This window comes from Protopterus annectens, chromosome 7.part0 (genome assembly GCF_019279795.1).
Source record: "Protopterus annectens isolate FY-2018-M chromosome 7.part0, PAN1.0, whole genome shotgun sequence".
NCBI lineage: Eukaryota > Metazoa > Chordata > Ceratodontiformes > Protopteridae > Protopterus > Protopterus annectens.
The window spans coordinates 722,446,490-722,463,224 of record NC_056739.1 but is presented as its reverse complement, the minus strand read 5'-3'; the positions used below and the strand labels follow the sequence as shown (position 1 = coordinate 722,463,224).

The following is a 16,735-nucleotide window of genomic DNA, read 5'->3' as shown; positions in this document are numbered from 1 at the left end:
GTGCAAACAGGAAATTCAGTATACAGCTTTTGGTTGTGCTCTAAATACAGCTACTAATGCAGAAATCAAGTTTAACAAGCCAGAAAATGCTCAAACTAGGCAGCTATGCAGAAAAACTTATCAAATAAACAGAGGAAAAATACTTAAAATCTCAAAAGTGGCTCCTTTCTTCTCTCAGCGTTTTCTCCTTTTGGTGGGTGCTTCACCAACAGCCAACAAGCCTGAAAAGACGCCAAAACCACGAGGCAACTAGGTTTTAAGAGAGGAAGATGAAGGAGTTTTGGAAATGACCCCTTTTGGCCAATAAAACTACAGTTTCAAGTCAGAAACCACTCCCACGGGGGCAGGGAAGCAGCGCAATGTTTATCACTGCCACTGATCAACAGAGAGACTTTCCTTTAGCCCAAGCAAAAATGGCCTCACAGAAACTTACAAAACAGTTCAAGAACAGCAAGCCTGTAACTTGAACTTTTTTAAATCTCAGAAAAGTGGGAAAAAAGCAAGATTTTTTTTTTTTGTTTTTTCAGAGATAGCAGAGGTTCACAAGTAATATCAAGTTATAACAGTGCAGTAAATGACCCCACACAAGAGTGCTAGGTCAAAGACAGAAAATATGCAAGTTTTGAAAAAAAACGATTTTAAAATTAAGTGCAAACAGGAAATTCAGTATACAGCTTTTGGTTGTGCTCTAAATACAGCTACTAATGCAGAAATCAAATTTAACAAGCCAGAAAATGCTCAAACTAGGCAGCTATGCAGAAACACTTATCAAATAAACAGAGGAAAAATACTTAAAATCTCAAAAGTGGCTCCTTTCTTCTCTCAGCGTTTTCTCCTCTTGGTGGGTGCTTCACCAACAGCCAGCAAGCCTGAAAAGATTGTAAGGACAGTATGAACTTCTTGTTAGCACCAACAACACCAAAGTCATGCTCTGTATCCAAAGAGTTCACAACTTTAATATGCCCCCAAAATCTGAATAGTAAGAACATTTTGATTCCTATATTTAATTGCTAAGGCACTATTTATTTATTTATTCGTTTAACTAATTATCTATTTCTTATCTATCTTTTTTCCCTTTATTAACTAGGCTGTACCAAATGAGCCCAAACAAGAAGAACCATTTTGAGTGGTGCTCAGGGGAGAAAAGCTGCATTGATGATAATCAGAACAAAAATTATTCTTTTATGAATAAACAAGAATTTTTCAATCAATGGTAAAGAAAAAAATGAAATAGAAAAAAATATTCAGAAAACGGGAAACACCTTTGACAAATACATATCACGTATTGCTATATTTACATATTTACAGATATGGCTAATTACTTTACCATTTTATTGGCAATAGCTAAAAGAGGAATTATCTCTTTTACTATTGCTATTGGTCTAGTCAATCACCCAATGTTTGAAGACTTTAGAACTAAAACATATACGAACATTATAAACTATAGTCCAATAATACAATTATTTGATTATTAAACCATGTTTACTTAATCGTAGAAACTGCATTAAGACTGCAAAATATTTGCCAGAACCACTTTTAAATGTTTGTTTATAACTGTATATTTTGCATCCAAAGAAGACAATATGGCTTTATGTCAGAAGGAATTTTGAAAAAAAAAAAAAACAAAACTTGGGAAACTGTAGGACTCTCAATATGGTATGTGAAGTTTTGGATTCAGATTTTTTAGGAAATATAAGAGCATTTCTTTAAAATAATATATATAAGAAAAGTATATTCAAAACAAAAAGTTTAAATAGATGTATTTGAGTACAGAAGGAAACAGTACAGTGCATATACAGTTCAAACTAAAGTCTTTTCTGAGTATTTGCTTCAAGACAACATTAAAGGGTACTTATATTTTATCACAACCAGGAGACAAATATTTACATATTAACGCAACCAGTCCATTTAAAAGTCATTGATGAAAATGTGTCAGTAAAAGGTATGCCTTCCTTGTTTTCCTTATATGTGAGGCTGATGTATTTTTTCATTGTCGTCATTTTTTTTTTTTTTTTTGCAGTTTTACTTATACGTATGCACTGAAATGCTACGGGCATTTCTGTAGCACTTTGTACCTGATGGATGTAAACCAACATGGAATACAACATTTTATTCTTTACATTTCACCACTTGAAACAACTTAAAAAAAAGATAATGGTCAGGATTTAATAAACTCATGTAGGAATAGTGTTATTCCTACATGGAGTGAATGGTGTCTGCATCTCCCTCTCGGCAGCGTGCCTTGCATATCAATGAAGGTGCACCACTGAGATAGAGCCGTGTACATGGATACTGAATCTCAATGCTAAGGGGTGTGTTACAGTGCTTGCAGAACTTTAACATGGCCCCTGCACTGCCAAAGTGCCGTACAGCACTTTACAGGCAAGAAAAGTGTCCGCAGACACTGAAATTATGAATGGCAACTGAATGCCATGCAGGCTGTGTGTGACAGGTACTGTAACACACCCGTTGCATTGTGAAAGTGCCATACGGGACTTTACAATAAAGAAAGTGTCCTCAGACACTTAAATGATAAATAGGAAGTAATATTATGCAGGAGGGCTATTACAGATACTGTAACACATCCCCTGCATTGTGAAAGTGCCGTATGGCACTTTACAATAAAAAAGTGTCCTCGGACACATACCTCTCAACCTCTTAAAGCAAGAAGCCTGGACAAAGCTGTCAGTAAAAGTGGGACAAAAACCCAAAAATAGCAACAATTTTTAAATATTGTTCTTACAAACTTAGAAAGTTGATAGAATGACAGGTTTTGCATTAGCATTGATTTTCTAGAGAGTTTGTTTGTGTCTTTCAGCTTTTTCCCAGTTAGGGGTCGCCACAGCGGAACTCTGGTCCGCTAATGATTGGCAGTAGATTTTTACGTACTGGCTTGCTGGGCCTAATGCACAACCTTCAATGAAGAAATGCCCATTCACGCATATCGCCACAGAAGACGCTCTAACTGAGAATCGAACGGGCAATGTCTAACTGTGAGGCGACAATGCTACCGCAGCACCACCACCGTATGCCGCCTGAAATCTAAATGCCTGTCATTATTAAAAATGGACAGTGTGTGAAAATCTGTACAGTTGAGAGGCTGACCTGAAAATGAAATAATGTCATGTAGGGGGCGTGTTACAGTAACCTTAACACACCCCCTGTATTGTGAAGGTGCCTTACAGCAGTAAAACAATAAGGTGTCCTCGGACACATATTTCATAACTGAAGTGTGATGTTTCACTTAAAATTAATGGCTTTTTTTAAATTTATTTTTATGTAAAGTTTAAGTGTAGCTGAGTGGGTTTGCGCAGTGTGGCACTTTGCTCAGCAGTCCTTAAACATAATGAAGAGCTATATAGAAATGTATAGCTGAAATCTTAACAGCTGACTTAGCTGAGTGGTTAGAGTCATGGCTTTGTGTGCAGTAGGTGCATGGTTTGAATTCCAAAACAGGCCATTTTACTTTTACATGGGAAAGCATTTTATATTATTTTTTTATTTTATCCAGTGATGTAGTAATTAATATTTGTTAACCAGGGTAGTGTAGCTGGTCCAAAATCCCAGTGTCAGTGGAAATATGTGGTGAAAAACCCCTTTAAACACAAGTGTCCCATACAGTACAGTCACACCCCAAGGTAATGTAATGTAATGAAAGCACGGAGGGGGAGGTCATATAAAGTAAAAATATATAAACTTAATAATGTATCAGTAATGAGTAATTAATATTCAATTCTGACTTTTTTTAAATGAAAACTTTTGTTTGCCCTTAGCTCACTTTTGCTAAGCACTGCTAAGCCAAACTAAGCAAAGCTTAAACAGGACCTGTCTGAGCAATACTTAGCAGTGCTTAGCTCAGCTTAGCTGGTTTGAGAATTGCTAAGCAGTCCCATTCTAAGCACTCCTCAGCTCAGTTGAGCAGATTTGCACACCGCTAAGCAATGCTAAGCATTTGCCACTTTAAGCACTGCTCAACTCAGCTTAGCGGGTTTGCACATTTTTGTAAATGTTCCAATGGTGACAAAGGGTAGGAAAATGGCCTTATTTAAGCTGCACAGGTGGGAATACAGCCAGAACCTGTTAGAGCTGATCCCTGTAGGAACTATGGCAGGTGCAGGTGAAGGAGCGTGCTTTCAGGCACAGCACTGGGACATCCTTGAGTCCAATGTCATGGCTGATCTCCTTGTTAAGAACCATGATGACAGACTGCTGCATGGCTAGTATCAGGGCTCAGAATACAAGTCTGAGGCCTGGGACCATCTGGCATGTGAGCTCACCAGTGCCACTGGCATCCTCCGAACTGGTGAGCAGGTCCATCATCATTATGATGACCTGAAACAGTGGAAGGGGGTGCTCTTGGCCCAATGGATCCAATATGCTTGGGCCTAGAATGCCCAAGAAGTTTGTAAGTATTGCAACTATTCATTTATCAAATTGTAGTAGGAATATCTGATAGACAGGTATGCATAATGATGTGTCTTCCTCCCACAACTGCAGAGGAGAGGGCTCATAATGTTGAGGCCCACACTGTATGTCTGGTGAGGCTGCGCTGACAGTGTGATGAATACAGATCTAACTTGTAAGATACAATACAATAAATAAGAAAATGTAATTGTCCACTGCCATTAGGTATAGTGTGTTCTGAGTGTACCAAATAATGGTGTTGTTAGACCAACATTCATATAACTGAGTAATGCCAGGTACTGTGTAATACAGATAAAGGCAGGAAACAAGCTACTATTGATGAAAGAAAGCCAATATTATACTAATACTGTGTAGGAATAAACCTGGGAATAAAGCAGACTTTGAGTGCTACTGTGAAGGTAATAAATGACATTCATCCATCATCTACAGAATATGCAGTACTACTGAATTTAGAATCTTGACTGTAATAAACCACCGTGTCATGTTAACCATAATAAAAATTATTACCACAAATTGTTGTGTTTAAGCTGGTCTGTTGTTGAAGAAATACAAGCGTACAGGTGTTTAACAGCAAATATGGCTATTATATCATGCATTAACTGAGGTTTGTCTGATAAGAAGCTATTATGCAAAACTGTAGATTGTGGAGAGAGTAATAGGAGCTACAATTAAATTTGAAATATGTTCTGCACTAAGATCTGAACCTTGAATAGTAATGTGTAATGTATTATAGTGTGTTCCCAGCAGCATTGCCTTGTGTTAACCTTTGCATTTCAGCTATATGTAGTCCTGAATGTGGGTATGCTGATGCAGGCAAGTATGAGACTGTAATAGGTGGAGACTGCAAATATATGGTGTGCAAATGTATGTGGGTCGGGTATTCAACCCAGCACCCTGCTATGGTTTGTACACATCACACATATTCACATCTAGTAGGAGTTTAATGTGTATACCTGCTTTCAATGTATTAATACACACTACACTATCTGTCATGTATGAATGTCAGGCATGTATGTTCAATTGTTACTACAGTCTTCTGTGACACTCAGGTCAGCCTGTGTAACCAAGTGAATATTACATACAAATCAGACAAGCAACATATGGCATCTCCCCAGTAGCTCAGTGTGATAAGAAATAGATATGCTGTTCATTTTTGTACATGCACACACACACGCACATACACACACACACACACACACACACACACCACAGTTTGAATCCAAGGGCTGGTATTAAGATGTGTTTATAGTTACACACAAGCAATCCTGAATACTTGTAGAAACAGTCAGGTAGTGTTAACTGATATTTTCTCCACAGGTCTTACAAACCCAGGACCCTGTACAGTACAGTCACAGCATCATACCATTATGCCAAATCAGCTATGGGAATTAGCAATGCTTTTGTAAAGATATCATGCATTAGAGTTATTTAATATTAGGGGAAAAAATATATCACTGCTAAGTCTCAAACCCAGGACCCTGTGCACTAGAGTCAAAGCAATGTACCACTATACTAAACCAGCTGTAGGAATTAGCAATGCTTTTGTAAATATATCATACATTAGAGTCATTTAACATTAGGGGATAAAAAGATATCACTGCCAAGTCTCAAACACAGGACCTGATGCACTAGGGTCAGGGCAATGTAACACTATGCCAGATCAGCTGTAGGAATAAGTAATGCTTTTGTAAAGATATCATGCATTACAGTCATGTAACAGGAAAAAAGACACACATACAGATTATTGTACCCAGGACCTTCTGAACTAGAGTCACAGCAACACACCACTACACCAAACAGCTCTGGGGAATTACTGGTGCTTTTGTAACGATACCAGGTACTAAAGGGATGCGACTTTAGGGAAAAAAAAACATCCGTGCCAATGTTTGAATGCAGAACCCTCTGAACTACAGTCAGAGTAACATACCAGTAAGCCAACTGACCTCTGGAGTATAACAACAGTTTTTACAAACATACCCTAATTGTCAGTCGCACAGTACTCCTATATATAGCAACCCAAATCACACTATACTTGGGCCTCTGACACAAACAAAGAACCAGTACACAGACAAATAAATGCTGCTGGATGTACAGGAGGCCTACAATATCAGGTAGAGCTGACAACTGCACAGACTGTTGCTAAATATCCACAGTTGTGTCCCCTGTTCATGGCAGGGTTGTCATAAAACCTACCCTGTGTGCCCACATACTGGCAAGGCAGTACAAATTGGGGTTACAAAACCATGACAGATAGCTCTGTGTCAATGTCATACCCATCAGAACACACATGTCCATGCAAATCCTGTGTTATACATCATATGCATGCACATATGTCTTACAAATACACATGCCAGATTAGTGGCTCAGTAGCCATATCTGTAACATTTCTAGCATCTGTCACATCTAGACACCCACAGTCCTGGCACACAGCCCAGTCTGTGGCATGATAATTACATGCATGTCAATACAACATAAGAATAATTGAGCCCTGCAATGTCCTGTGAAACTGGTTGCTCCTACCGCAGTCACTGCCACCCACAGTAGCACTTTAAAGGCCTGCAGGGTGGGACACATCTCACAATTATGAATATGTGTAGTAAATGTTGCCTGCCACTTTCTGTATGGCACTGTTATGTAACATATGCACCACAAGCACGTGCCTCACCTGAACTGTTGTGGGTACCCTCAACCAGGCCATGCTGTGACACAACAGCTGACACCACACCCTCACTGACATTAACAGCTTGCTCTCCAACAATGTCTTCACAATCCCTACTCTGACTCCTGACCAGAATGCAGCACCTGTGGCCTGCTATACATGCAGCAGTATGTCCAGCTACCTGCTACAAACCTGACCTTGCTCCCAAACACCTAGAGCAGGGCATCCACACAACAGCCAAACATAAAAGGTTGGAGGGGGGAATGTTGAGGCTTTAAGGGACATGTGTCATAGTCTCCCCCTACAAACATACCCAGCTGATAGACCAGCATCAACTGTAGCAACATGCACAGTCAGATAGAAAAGGATGTATGACACTCACATCTGCCTGTCTCCTCACTCTCCCCAACACACATTTACACAGTACACTGCTACAGAATATGAAAGTCTGTTAACAATGGCAAGACATAGCATGCAAAACTGTAGATATAACACATCCATCCAAACAGTGGACAGCATTTCCACCTACCCTCTGTGAAGCTGTAGCTCCCATGCCTCAATAGTGTCCTCCCCACAGGCCAGGAAAAGGTCCAATGCCCACATGGAGGCCTTAATTATAGCACTGTGTTGCCATGCCATTGGCTAATGGAAAGGCAACCCAGCTGTTCTGGATGCAATTAGCAAATGGGAGCAACAGACTGGTGCATAGGCCATTACCTGCTCATGAGCATTACCTACAAAAGGCAAGCTGCTGACTATGGTAAACAGGTCTGACACCTTCTTCATGAAGACAGATACAATTTTTTACTACACTGCCAGTGGATTTCTTCTGACAAAGGACTACAGCACTATATACAATTAAGTATGTAATGGAATGCAGATGGGGGGATGCAGTCATGGGAAATAGGAATTTAAACAGTAGTGACACTGGCAGCCTAGCTAACTGGTATTTTCTAAATAATCATATGTCAGTGGTGAAAATTAGTTTGACTCATATGCTTGTCTTACAAATCTAAGAGGATATATGCTATATGGATTGTAAACTACTGGTGCAGAACTGTGTGTTGAACTGTATGCTATGTACTGAGCTCATAACTCTCAACTGTCCAGATTTTTGCAGAATGTGCACGTTTGCCTCATATCTTTAGTCATTTTCTCATACATTTATGTTTTTCCTAGCAAATCATTAAAGACTGAAGTCATAAAATAATAACACACATTTGAATGTCAGATGTCATACCCTTCAGGAAAGTCATGCAAATGCAAAACCTGTTATTCTATCAGATTTCTAGGTTTGTAAGAGCAATATTTAAAAAGTGTCACTATTTTTGGCTCTGTCGCACCTTTATTTGTGCCTTTGTCTACATGTCTTGCTCTAAGAGGTTGACAGGTATGACTGAGCTTCAAGAATGTAACAACAGCGTACCTTACTTGAGAAGAACATAAATGTATATAAAGTATTACCTGTGCAAATGTATGTATTAATAGTAGAAGGTGGAAGTCTTGAACACACAGAGATAACTTGCAAAACTTCAAGAAAATAAGTTGTAATTGTTTTACAAATGTGTTATCTCAGTTTCAGTGCAGCAAATAGACATAAATGTCTACAGCTGAGGTTCTTGTATTGTCTTGAAACATAAATAATTACTATTTTGAAAATGTGAGTGCTCATCTGTGTTATGAATTCCACTTTTACACAAACATATGAGAGATGTGTACTTTTGATGCAGAGATGTGTAAATGTATGTTACTTGCTGTTAGCCTGGGAAGTGAAGGGAGATGACAAACAGTGATGTAATCTGAGGTTACCCAGCAGTAATGTGGATTATTAACTCCAGACCTGTCTCAGAGAAAGACTTTTGCAGTTCGTATGTGTCTTTGTATCTGACAATATCCACCCATCTGCATTTGCCTTGCAAATAGTAAGGAAATAGAAAAAAGTGATTTAGTGTACACATATGGGAATATAGTAAAGATTACTTTCGATGGTTTCTGTATTTACTTGAGACTGTCATGCAATGTTGTCTAAAAATATTTCCTGTGATTCTGAACTCTATAGTTACTTTATTGATTGAGTATTGCCTTGGTCCTTTATTAGTTATTATTAAATATAGTTAAACCTTGAAATTGTGACTGGTCTGTTTAGAGATAAGTAAGCTGTTAGAGTACTTGCATATGTATTTGGTGACACTGTATAGCCTACTGCAATAGCCTTCCTCTTCGCCACACTAACCATTTGGATAACAGGCACATCACACAGTAGGATTCATCACTCTTTGATAAAGACCTTACAGTAGCTGATAAAGATCTGGATTGTGGCAGTCAGAACTACCTTTTAGTCTGGGCATAACCATAGCTAGTAAAATTGTGCCAGCCTTTCCCAGGAGTGTGTGTGTGTGTGTGTGTGTGTGTGTGTGTGTGTGTGTGTGTGTGTGTGTGTGTGTGTGTGTGTGTGTGCTTGATTTATAAATTAAATCCAAAGTGTGTGTGTGTGTGTGTGTGTGTGCTTGATTTATAAATTAAATCCAAAGTGTGTGTGTGTGTGTGTGTGTGTGTGTGTATGTGTGTGTGTGTGTGTGTGTGTGTGTGTGTGTGTGTGTGTGTGTGTGTGTGTGTGTGTGTGTGTGTGTGTGTGTGTGTCAGCTACTTGAGCAGGGACACGAAGCCCTGGTCAGACAGAGAGGATGATGGAGGTTTTGGCTTGACCACTTTGCTGAGATGTTAACCGTATAACTGTGCTAGTGGGGAGTCTTATTGGGGATCTTGACAGACAGGGAAAAACCAGGCTCAGACTGACTGTGATCTCTGTGTGCTCTGAAGGGTAAATGTACTTTACTGCATGTCTACTTGTCATCCTCCCATTATGTACATCCCTCACTGGTGCTAGTGGTGAGGATTGAGGCTCCTTGATTACTGGGCCAATGCAGGGGCATCACACTGACAGTGCGTACTGGTGGATACAGCTGGCAAATCACATCATGTGCTGTCATTGAGCCCCTCCCAGTCTGCCAATGTCATACAGGATTATTTCACAGATTGTCCAGGTCTCCCTGACCATTCCTGACATACTCTCGATAGGTCACTGTGAACTCCACACCTGTATCTGATTGTCTGACACCTATGGCTAGCATACCTGGTGGGTCCCTGCAGCAGGACAACATGTTATAAGTACTAGCAGTGGGGGGATGCTGTCTCTGGCTCAGCGGCAGTGTGCACATATTGAGCATACAATGTAAGGGAATGGATACAGTAACAGATATTCAGATACCATTACTGTGTCCTTAGGGGTCTGGCATGTCACAGACACAGTCCCCAAACTCTGTGGACAACCATCACGTATTGTCCAACTGGTGTGCGGAAATACACATTTGTCTGGCAGGGGGAATCTACATCTATCAGGCATATGTACCCATTCTGCAAATGTCTGGGTACTGCAGATGTCAGACACCTATAAAGAGGTCACCATACACCACATATGAACTGCTCTTTGTTATTGTGTACCTCAGATGTTCCTGGAAAGTCCACATGCACCTGTAGTAGCACTCACCTATTTGTCAGGTGTAGGTTGGATGACATGGTGCTGCAAAGTTGCCCATAGGGACACTCAGCAGTCGATTGCAGTGATGTGTGTGGACACATAACAACACAGTCCGTCACAGCAGTCAGGCCATTTCTGGTTGTCTTGGTATCATCTCAGGTTACTAGGCTATGGGTCCTGAGCAGACATATGCCTAGGCCACATATTAGCCCATGTTTATGCAAGGCAGAAGCTGATGTCTCCATCCAACAGGGACACAGGTGGTATCCCAGTGGTGTATGTGCTGTTAACCATCCATTTGACCAGGTTACGCCTGCAAAGGTTTAGGTGCTTGTGTGCAACACACATGTGAGCTGCCAAAAAGGCCAGTCCAGGTCACTCACCAGGTTGAGGGTGTGTGTGTGTGTGTGTGTGTGTGTGTGTGTGTGTGTGTGTGTGTGTGTGTGTGTGTGTGTGTGTGTGTATACGTGTGTTAACACAGTGGAGCATGGCTTGCACTCTTATAGCAGTCCCAGCAATATGGAGTCCATGATTGCCTTACATGCCACAGTGAAGTCACTCCTGAGAAGTATGTATGACACCGGGTAGAGGGTTGGCCTTATAGCCTATAGGTGTATGGTAGATGTTTGATGGCCTGGTATTTCCTGGTGAGGAACCTCTGTGATGTCCCCAGCTGCTGCATGTGCTGTCTTATGTGAATGATGAATGGAGGATTATGCACATCAATGGCCCTCATTGGGGGGAACATAAAACATCAGAATCAGGAAGGCAATGCATGCTGTAATGCTAGTATGTTGACAATACCCACACACATACTGTGCTGATAGATGGCAGGGGTATGATGTGGGTGTTAGCGGTGGATAGTGCTAGCAAAAGTGGATGTGCAGGGTCTGTACATAATGGTGGCCAATGTATGCGGTCCTGTGATGTGTTCCCCTGTTCAAGTCTTTCAGATGGGATGTACCGCAGGCAGCACCCGGCCTTCTCAGAAGCTGAGACTGTGGCAATCATTGATGCCCTCAGACTCCATCACAGGGTACTGTTGGGAAGGAGCTGGCAAAACATGCAGGAATGCACTGCCCCATGAGTGGAACTGGTAGCAACTGTCAACAATGTAGGCTACTGGGACTGGAGCTATGAACAGATCTGAAACCATGCCACAGACCTGATACACAATGCATGACAAAGGGCTCCAGCTATGGCCCGGGACTGTGCTGGTACAGGTGGAGGGCCTGCTATGCAAGCACCACTCACAGCCATGGAGGAGTTCCTCGCAAACCTTGGTGCAGCCACCGCATCATAGGAAAACATCACAACCTATGTCGTAGAGATGAGTGGCACAGAGTCAACAGCCGAGGAGCATCCAGGTAAGGCCCCAGTGGACATCACTTCAGTACTGTAGCATTCATAGTGGCAGCCTTTGCATACTGGATGCATATGTCAGGTCAAACTGCATTTGTGAGTGGGGCTTTGTAATGCACACAAGTGCACACCTATTGTGAATGTCAGCAATTTAGGTAGTATCACAGCTTGTAGTTTACATGTTCAGAAATGCACATATTATCCTGTACCATTGGTGTGTGTGTGTGTGTGTGTGTGTGTGTGTGTGGGTGTGTGTGGGTGTGTGTGTGTGTGTGTGTGTGTGTGTGTGTGTGTGTGTGTGTGTGTGTGTGTGTGCTGACAATAACTCTCCCCCTCGACTACATAGGTAACTCTGGTGTGGCTGGGGAACAGCTACCTGAAGATGGTGAGTGTGGAACTGTCTTGTTGTGTCCACCAATACCTTAGGCATGTTAAAGGCAGCCAGATTTCCATGCTCACAACTGTTACGCTTAGCCATATTGCAATTTGTGCATGTTCACTTGTGGTGGGGTTAAACGCAGTGCATCCTACTGGCCATCACAGGAGCCTATTCGCAGGAGCTGTAACATATTGGCATGTACGTTTGTATAGGTGTAGCCACTGTGCTATACAGGAGTACATTAGTATTGCGTACACAGGTGCACTTTGTGTTAGTGAAGGTCCATTACATACTCCCACTCCTCACGTATCTCACAGGTATAGTAATAGCAACATTAATTGGATGTAGCTGGACTGCATGTTGTTGAGGACCTGTCTGCAGTGTGTCTGTTGTGGTCTGAGTGTGTGTTGTGCATGTCATCATTCAGAATGTGTGGTCTGTATAATGCCTTTTTGCCACCTCACGTGTGTGTGTGTGTGTGTGTGTGTGTGTGTGTGTGTGTGTGTGTGTGTGTGTGTGTGTGTGTGTGCGCGTATCAGCAAACATTATAGTGCAGGTAGTAATTTGCATATGTTGTCTTCCCCTCACAGGTGAACACGGAGGTTGGGGGTCTCTCCTCCTCACAACCTGTTGTCAGTGTCTCATCGGACTCTGATGATGATGGTGGTCATAGTGAGACACAGGTGGAGTTGTTGGTGGCTGAATCTGTTCCATTGGTTGACATCCTACTTCCTCCCCCAATGTCCCTGCACACGGTCAGTATGCCTATACATACCCAGTCCCCAGCAGCCACAGATATTGGACAGTCAGAGGGTGGTGGCATTGAACAGGCTAGTGTGGCGACTATGGCATATGTGACTGTTGACAGTAGCTATAGCCAGAGAGATGGCAAGGTCCCACACAAGTAGCTTGACAGGGGTGCTCGAAGGAGGACTGCTGCCCATCCAACCCCTGTCAGAGGTGTCACAGCAGGTGTCACCTGATGCATGTTTTGGTCTATCATGGAGGCACAGGTATGTTGTGAATGGTACACCAGATGGATGCTCAGGGTCATGGATGCAACATTTCCTGCCATGTGTGATGACCTCCTCAGTAGTGGTGATGCCGTATGTCATTTTGCTAATGTTGTGGATAGATAGTGGGATGAGACATTGTCAGTGCTCAACTGTGCAATGTCTGTGCTTAAGTATGTGGTGGGAATAGGGCATCAGACACTTAGACGTAGGTCAGCAACAACATCAGCTGAGAGCCCACATGGTCATGCACAGTAACACTCCCGTAGTGGCAGAACCACCAGCACTACTGAAGGGATGGTACTGTCCACACCACAACATAGCAAGGCATGGACACGTGGTCCTGGCTGGTCTCATGAGGGACACAGATCCAGCAGACAACAGTCATCGTCAGGGAGTAGTACCGCATCTGACCTTGGCCTGGTGGTGCCAGTGACATTCCTGGCAGAACCAGTTCGCATGTCCTTGGCTGGAGATGGTGAACTGTACATCCTGCCATGTACAGTCCATTGCTGTCCAACATACCCAGTGTAGGGCTAGCACATGGCTTCTTTATGTGCATATACACACACTCATACATCACTATCACATGCAGGTCACTACCACACACAGACACACACACACACACACACACACACACACACACACACACACACACACACACACACACACACAGCTCCGCTTCATGGCCCACATGAACACCACCCCTTCAGACACACACACACACACACACACACACACACACACACACACACACACACACACACACAATGTCAACTGTATAGCTCAGCCTAGGCCTTTGGCAACCCCACACCACACCCTGTGCATGTGATAATACCTGTGCCACATCCCTGTTATCCATACCATCGATGCAGGGACATGCTAATATGTGTCTGATGCACAGGGTGAATATAGTACAGGTAATGCCAGTTTGTAGTGTAGTAATGTTAGGCTGTGTAAGGTGTTGTCTGCTGGCAATTGTCATGGGTACACATCGAAGTGTATGTACCTCTCTGCCATGGTGCATTATTGCTGCTAGTACTGCTGCCTGATTGTTGTCTCACATACCTTATTCTGCTTCTGTTCCAGGTGTCTGTGTGTACAGCCTGGGGAGCTGCTAACGTTACCAAAGTGGAGTATGGCAGAATGGAAACACAGTGACCTTTTCATTGCCAAGATACGGCTGTATATGTACATGTTTACCTAGGTGCGTATGCCTGGAACAGTGTGTGAGGGACAATGGGGCACACAGTGTAACCGCGCATGCATACCCTTTGACACAGCCAGCAAGCCTTCATACATGTCACCTGGGTATTCCGTAGGACCACAGGTTCATAGATACAGAGGAGGTTACTAAAGTACTGGCTCTGGTTCCCTCACAAGCCTTGCCATTACTTTATCCCCAACAGAATCATCAGTCAGCACCTGTTGCCCCTGCCATTGCTGGACACAGGTTGAACTCCAGGGACAGATAAACTATACACAGGAAATGACGCAGACAGAGTTTATAGTCATTTAGAAGAAAACTCAATTATGGCAGTAGAACAAAAGGGTAATAAAAGAAAGTCATATGGAACAAAGGATCATTTATTGTTAAAGTTATAGTGGCGAACTGTAAGAAGGGGAAGAACATAAGTATGGCATGGATTGACTACAAAATAGCATTTGATAGTATCCCACATTCATGGATAAAAGAGTGCTTAAAAATGTATAAGATACACCATACACTGATTGACTACATTACAGTAACCATGAAACAGTGACAGACCACTTTGCAATTAAGCCATGATAAAGGACAAATTATTATCCCAGGGATAAAAATCCAAAGGGGGATATTCCAGGGTGACTCCCTGTCATTGTTGCTATTCTGCCTTGCCATTAATCCATTAAGCTGTTTACTTATCAGCTTAGGCCATGGCTACAATTTGGCTTCTAGGAAACAACAAAGTCTAATGACTTCTCATCTTCTCTTTGTCGATGATTTAAAATTGTATAGCTCATTAGATGAGGAACTGAAAGTACAGCTGCAGGTTGTCAAAACTTTTTCAGATGATATTGGAATGTCATTTGGTCTTGATAAATGTGCAAAAGCAACCTTAAAAAAAGGAAAACTGCAGCACCAGGAAAACATCAGTTTGGGACAAGTATGTGATATAAAAGAACTTGAGCAGGAGGGAGTGTATAAATACTTGGGAATTGATGAAGGATCAGCAATAAAACATGAACAAATGTGAATAAAGCTCAGTAAGGAGTACTTTAGAAGACTTAAATTAATCCAGAAAACAGCATTGACATCTAGGAACAAGATCCAAGCCATAAATCAATTTGCTCTTCCTGTCGTAACTTATAGTTTTGGAGTGATTGACTGTCCCCAAAAAGTGTTGGATAGACTGGATATTAAAACAAGAAGGATGCTTCATGCTCACCATATGATTTATAAAAATCAGTGTATACCAAGATTATATATTTCCCATTCCAAAGGAGGGATGGGACTCCTTGAAATTGATTACATGTATAGATCTGCAATCATGGGACTCCACACATATCTGCTGACCTCAAAGGATCCAAATGTTTTGAAAGTTTTGAAACATGAGGAGAATAAATCTAAGATGACATCTCTGCTTAATTTAGCAGAGCATATCGACATCAAGCAGGAATGAAAATCAAACTAGAAGTAGATAAAACAACCAGGCAGCAACTGAATGTGCTAAAAAACAAAAGAAATAATATACGGTGAAGGACCAGATGAGAAGGCAAGAAATGTGGAAAAAACATAAATATAGTTGCAAGTATAGAAAACTTCTGGAAGAGCCTCATGTTGATCAGGAATGAATGCAGGGATCGTTAAGGAGAGGTGATTTTATATCAAGAAATAAAAGGTTAATATTGGCAGCCCAAGATAGTGGGCTACATACACGCTGGTTTACAAAGTCCATTGAACATGTGGGAGAAACAGACATATGCAGGTTTTGTAAAACCAAATTGTAAACAGTCATACACCTTGTTGCTGGTTGTGACACACTAATGGCAGAAGGACCGTATACTGAAAGACATAATAGTGTGGCGAGACTGTTACACTAGAGATTATGCAAACATTATTGTATTGAAGTGGTGGAAAAACACTGGAAACATGAACCACAAAAAAATCATAGAAAATGATGAAGTTTATATCACATGGGATCATCAAACAGCAACAGTTCAAAAGATAGATGCTAGAAAACCGAATATAGTGGTCCAAGAAAAGAAGACAGAAGTAGCATTGATCATTGAAATCACCACACCTAGTGAATACAGTGTCTTGCATACAGAGAGAAACAAAGTCATAAAATACCTTGATCTGCAGGCAGAAATAAGAGCCA

At 41.7% G+C, this 16,735-nt stretch overlaps 1 protein-coding gene across 1 annotated transcript in view; it reads right to left on the bottom strand.

Annotated features, from left to right (window-relative positions):
- LOC122806082 (extracellular calcium-sensing receptor-like) overlaps positions 1 to 13,867 on the bottom strand; it is a 172,542-nt gene extending 158,675 nt beyond the window's left edge. The window contains exon 1 of the mRNA XM_044076320.1: positions 13,791 to 13,867. Coding sequence (XP_043932255.1) covers positions 13,791 to 13,867 — 77 coding nt within the window. The remainder of the gene's footprint in view (positions 1 to 13,790) is intronic.
- Positions 13,868 to 16,735: the final 2,868 nt, after the last annotated feature.